At 39.1% G+C, this 4,524-nt stretch overlaps 1 protein-coding gene and 2 long non-coding RNA genes across 3 annotated transcripts; 2 read left to right on the top strand and 1 right to left on the bottom strand.

Annotated features, from left to right (window-relative positions):
* Window positions 1-587: 587 nt before the first annotated feature.
* On the top strand, window positions 588-1,539 carry LOC125505733. Its single transcript, XR_007282350.1, has 2 exons — window positions 588-665; window positions 1,018-1,539. It is a non-coding gene; the product is annotated as an uncharacterized LOC125505733 (long non-coding RNA).
* LOC125505732 lies at window positions 1,244-3,955 on the bottom strand. Its single transcript, XM_048670060.1, has 9 exons — window positions 3,802-3,955; window positions 3,539-3,736; window positions 3,331-3,487; window positions 3,056-3,258; window positions 2,749-3,002; window positions 2,434-2,687; window positions 2,249-2,383; window positions 1,989-2,196; window positions 1,244-1,864 (listed from the first exon to the last, which is right to left on the bottom strand). The coding sequence occupies exons 1-9, from the start codon at window positions 3,953-3,955 to the stop codon at window positions 1,631-1,633; spliced, it is 1,797 nt and encodes a 598-aa protein (XP_048526017.1). The 3' UTR covers window positions 1,244-1,630.
* Window positions 3,956-4,111: 156 nt separating this feature from the next.
* On the top strand, window positions 4,112-4,506 carry LOC125505734. The gene is made up of 2 exons (XR_007282351.1): window positions 4,112-4,200; window positions 4,259-4,506. It is a non-coding gene; the product is annotated as an uncharacterized LOC125505734 (long non-coding RNA).
* The last annotated feature ends 18 nt before the right edge of the window (window positions 4,507-4,524 follow it).

The following is a 4,524-nucleotide window of genomic DNA, read 5'->3' as shown; positions in this document are numbered from 1 at the left end:
GCCAACATTTGCTTATCGATGGTTCACTTTCTAAAAAGGCCATTTACTTCTCTCTAGAATGATGTACAAATGAGCGTTTTTGCTCATTTTGCCTCTGAGATATGAGCAAAAACGGGCCGGAAAACATCAAATTTTGGCATAATCTTGAACCGAAGTGTTTGATATCAAATTTCGCTTTCTGAACCAAAACTACTCGAATTTCCTCACTCACGTTGTTACTACTGAATCGATTTTTCAATTCTCTATCCGACGATGCCAAAACGAATTCTGTGGCTCGAATGGTTCTTGAGACACTTCGAATAAAGGCCATTTAGTTATCTCTGGAATGATGTAAAAACTAGCGTTCTTGCTCATTTTGCTTCCAAGAAACATGCAAAACGGGGCGGAAAACATGAAATTTTGCAATAATCTTGAGCCACCCTTGCACAAACGACGATAATTTTTCTAATTTCATAGATAACAGAAGACTGTATTTTTTCTACATACCCCCCCTCTGACTTTAAAGCTGGCTCCGCCCCTGCCCGGTGGCTACAATTATAACTACAAGTTGAGTAGTAATTTGACACTTGTTTCGTTGACATTGACGTTTACATCTGATTGTGATTCGTTTTGTTTAAATCAACTTTTGCAAGCTTTTATAGAAATAGAAACATATCGAAAAGTTTGTAAGTATTGTTTTAGGTTATAAATGTCTTCAACTCCAGTAAATAAACAAGTCTCGACAACGAGCAATTTTCCTTTCGCAGCGCCCACCATCGGCAGTTGCTCGCGAATAACAAAAATATTTTGAAGAATGACGCCAATTTTGAATCACCCTGTATTTATTTTATTAGATTAATTATAACTGTCTTGGCTCTCTTGTTGAAGTTTTCACTTCTGCGTGTGGTCTTAAGCGCATACAACTTTCTATTCGGTAATCGCATTGTTTTATTATATTATTCTGTTCGGTCTGTATGTTGATTTTTCAGTTTGAATGTGTTGCAATTGTTACTAATTGAAAGAAATCTGGTCTTTCAGTTGAAGGATTGGAGTTCCCATCAATATATATGCCATTTAGTAACGGAAACCGAGAAGACTGAATCACCATTGCCGCTGAACGAAGAAACAAAGAAACCTGAACGATGAAAATCTGTGATAAATTGAATTATTATATAAAGTACTGATTCATATATTAATTCGTTATCTGTAAGTAGTTGTTAGCATCTTAATTTAGGTTTTGTGCCATATTGAAAAAGTGCAAGCGTGTTACGTTTGAATCTACTGACTTACTATTTATTTTTCCTTTTTTTGTATCGACTTGACTTTGACTACTCCCAAATCTTTTCAACGTGGTTATAGACAAAATGCTCCTGCCCAATGAGGATGTTCTATGGTTACTTTGACTTGTAGATTACAGTATGTAGCACCCATTGTTGAGAGCTTGACTTCCAATTTTGTTTTCAAACAGAATTTTGATTTTTACGTTTAAGTTAAGTTGCGTTTTTTGTAATATTTGTTAATTTATTTTGAATAGTTCTGAAATATATCAATTGTATGTTTCTTTTGCTGATCAGTAGTTGTCCCTCCTGGCAGGCGGGCCGCTCAATGTTGTAGGTATATGAAAATACCATAGAATAGTTAAGGGTAGGATTTAAATGGCCACTTTTCCTGGTTTAGTGTAATAAATTTTGTTCGTTTTCTTCGACACCGTTCTAAAACACTTCCAAAGCCCGTACCGCGCCTCCCAATCTTCGAAAAACAAATCGGGCTTGTTCCACAAAATGTGATGTTGAGCGTAACTGTAGACGACTTTGATTGGCGGGTTTAGGTGCGGTGCCCATTCAGATCTTCTTTCCATTATTAGAGCAACATAGTTGTAGAACACCTAGGAGGCATTTTTCCAATTAAAAAGTATCCCAAATGTTCATTTGGGGGAGTAAAGATAAGAAAGCTTCGCGAAATGACCTAAAGAAATTTTTCCTTGTAGATACTGTTTAAGCGGTAGGTACCTCTGCTTTGTGCACATAGCAGACCAAAGACATCAATGCCATAACAATGGAATGAACATGATGGCAGGCCACCATGTTCGTTAAGTGGGCTTGTAGAACGAACTCCTGCATCGCCATCGCAAATGAAACTATACTGGATGCAACATATGAACATGGGATTTCCACGCAGGTAATTGCCAGATAAGTGTACATGTTTTCGAGGTTGATTCTAAAATTGAATAAAAAATCATCGCCAGAAAACGGTCGCAGGACTTGCGTACTTTCGATTGTAATGATGTTTCAATCCGGCAATTAAGATGCGGTAAATGTTCAATCGGTGTTTTTTGTAGTATTGCCGGTCCCTTGCACTGTACTTCGCCACTCTAATATTGTAATTTACTCCTCTGAAGAATATTCTGCAACCAAACGGTCAAATCATTCCCTAACAGCTGCGTGCTCAATTCACCTGGGGTTTTCGAACTCTAGCCGGTTGTAGTGTCGATCGGTAATGTTCTGGATAATCCGGTAACCGAACATGTGATGATACGGATTTTCGGACAACATCATAGTCATTATTGTCTCCATTAGTTCTTCGGGAATCGATTCGCTCAATCGTTGAGTGTGATACCGCAGGGCTGCATATTCCCCGATGCTTCCGAATTCTAACAAAGCATCGTCTTCCATTTCGCGAAAAGTTATTTTTTTCACTATGATTACCAGCTGAAGCAAAGGAAAAACGCATTAACAAACTATTATTTTTCCCAACTGCCATCGTTGCTACCAGACTCATAAGATCTGTGTTGCTTAAATTTTTCGTAATGTTTCTAAGGCAAATATTCAGCCCCATTCTCATCGGTCCGTAACGGAAAACGTGTTCTGGTTTCGGAGCAATACTCTTTCTCAACATGACGAGAAACCTTTTAATCATTGCGTCCGACATGTGGCTCCATTTTATCACTCCCAACGTTTCGTAGAGCACTTTTATTAGCATTCGAGGCTCAACGTCGGACGTTAATGATGCTTGCTCTGCCGTAGCTGTTTTAAAGGCATCCCAGTGAATGGACACTTTCAGAGTACAATGCGCTTACTTAAAATGTCCTCGAGAGCTTCTTCTATATCGCTGTAGAGGTACAAGAGTTCGCATATCATTTCAGTTAAGCGGAACTCGATAGTCCACAACTTGCCCTCCTTATAGAAAATTATGAGCGAATTCAAGACTATGCGATACGTGGCCTTTGGTAGCACGTTGATCAATCTACGATAAGTGTTCATGCATTCAGCAGCCTTTTTCCTGCAAACGAGTAGAGGATTGTATTTGAAAGTTCCTCTAAAACATGTTCGGTGTAATTTCGGTCGCCGTTACTTTCTAGTCCAGGCAATGAGAGATTTGGTGCCACTGCGAAATCTCAGTTGAAAATGATGAATGCAACTCATCACCGACCAAACCAAATGGACCACGTGGTGTGTTTTAATGTATGCTACGTCTGCTCTTGTAATAACGTCGTTTATCATGGCGATCGCTAAAAATATTCATCAACGCTTTCCGTGATCGGCCCAGAATCTACATGTACCTGCACTTCTTTTCAAATGCAGCTCGTGCAAGTCTTTGATGTGCTTCAAGCAACAGTTGCAAATCTTCTTCACTTGCACTTCAAATTCCGTCGAGCTCATTTTCTCGAACATTCCCATTCGTTTTTTTATGAATTGTTTCAACCATTTCTCCTGACCGATTGTGTCGCTCGTGTCGATATCCGATATATGAAATAAGACTGGAGAACATGGACAGAATAACCATGAATGAAGCGTAATACGAAGTAGGCAAAGTGGTACTCACAGTTTAATGATTCGTCTGATTTTTTAACTGAATTGTTCGCCTCAGGATCTTCTTTTTTGCTGTTCGAATCAAAGGTGTCTGCATTTTCGGGTTGCGGCTGATTCGGGCTTTCGTTCGCTTGAACCAGGCTCCCATATCGATAAATTGAATCCATAGTCGAAGTTACTTACAAAATCCGAACAGGTTTAGACGTTGACAACAACATGGGCAGGTAATTTAAGTTTAGCAAAACCATCATTTATTGTTCATTTTCAAAGTTTCACGAAAACAAATTATTCACGGCAATTGTTTTCTAGGCTTTATTCAGTTTCGAGTCGCAAAATTCGCAGTTTTCCTTGATCAGCCATAATACAGGCCGCATCGTTATTACCTCCGCAATATTTGGATGACGAGAACACCGTTAGTAGTCTGCCTTTTTGCTGAACCTGTAAAAATCATTAATAAACATATATGACAGGAACAATTAGCGGAAAATTCACTTGAAAGCCGGCTTGCGCCACTTCGTGAGCTCGTACCAAATGGGTGAGCTGATTGGCTTTTAGGAACCGTTCCAATGCTTCAACACTAAAAATATGAGCGGTACCACGTCTGGTGTTCACGGCAAATCCCTCATTGGCCAGCAGTTCCATTGCGAGTTTATCATTCACGGTTTTTGGCCTAAAACAGGATGTTGAATCTAGTTTCGTACGAAAAACGAATCTCAATGACATGCATTAATATATA

Source organism: Dendroctonus ponderosae, unplaced genomic scaffold (assembly GCF_020466585.1).
Source record: "Dendroctonus ponderosae isolate FM_Combo_2020 unplaced genomic scaffold, Dpon_F_20191213v2 Dpon_F_20191213_984, whole genome shotgun sequence".
Classification (NCBI taxonomy): domain Eukaryota; kingdom Metazoa; phylum Arthropoda; class Insecta; order Coleoptera; family Curculionidae; genus Dendroctonus; species Dendroctonus ponderosae.
The sequence above is the reverse complement of the archived record's forward strand: the minus strand, read 5'-3'. Positions and strand labels throughout refer to the sequence as shown.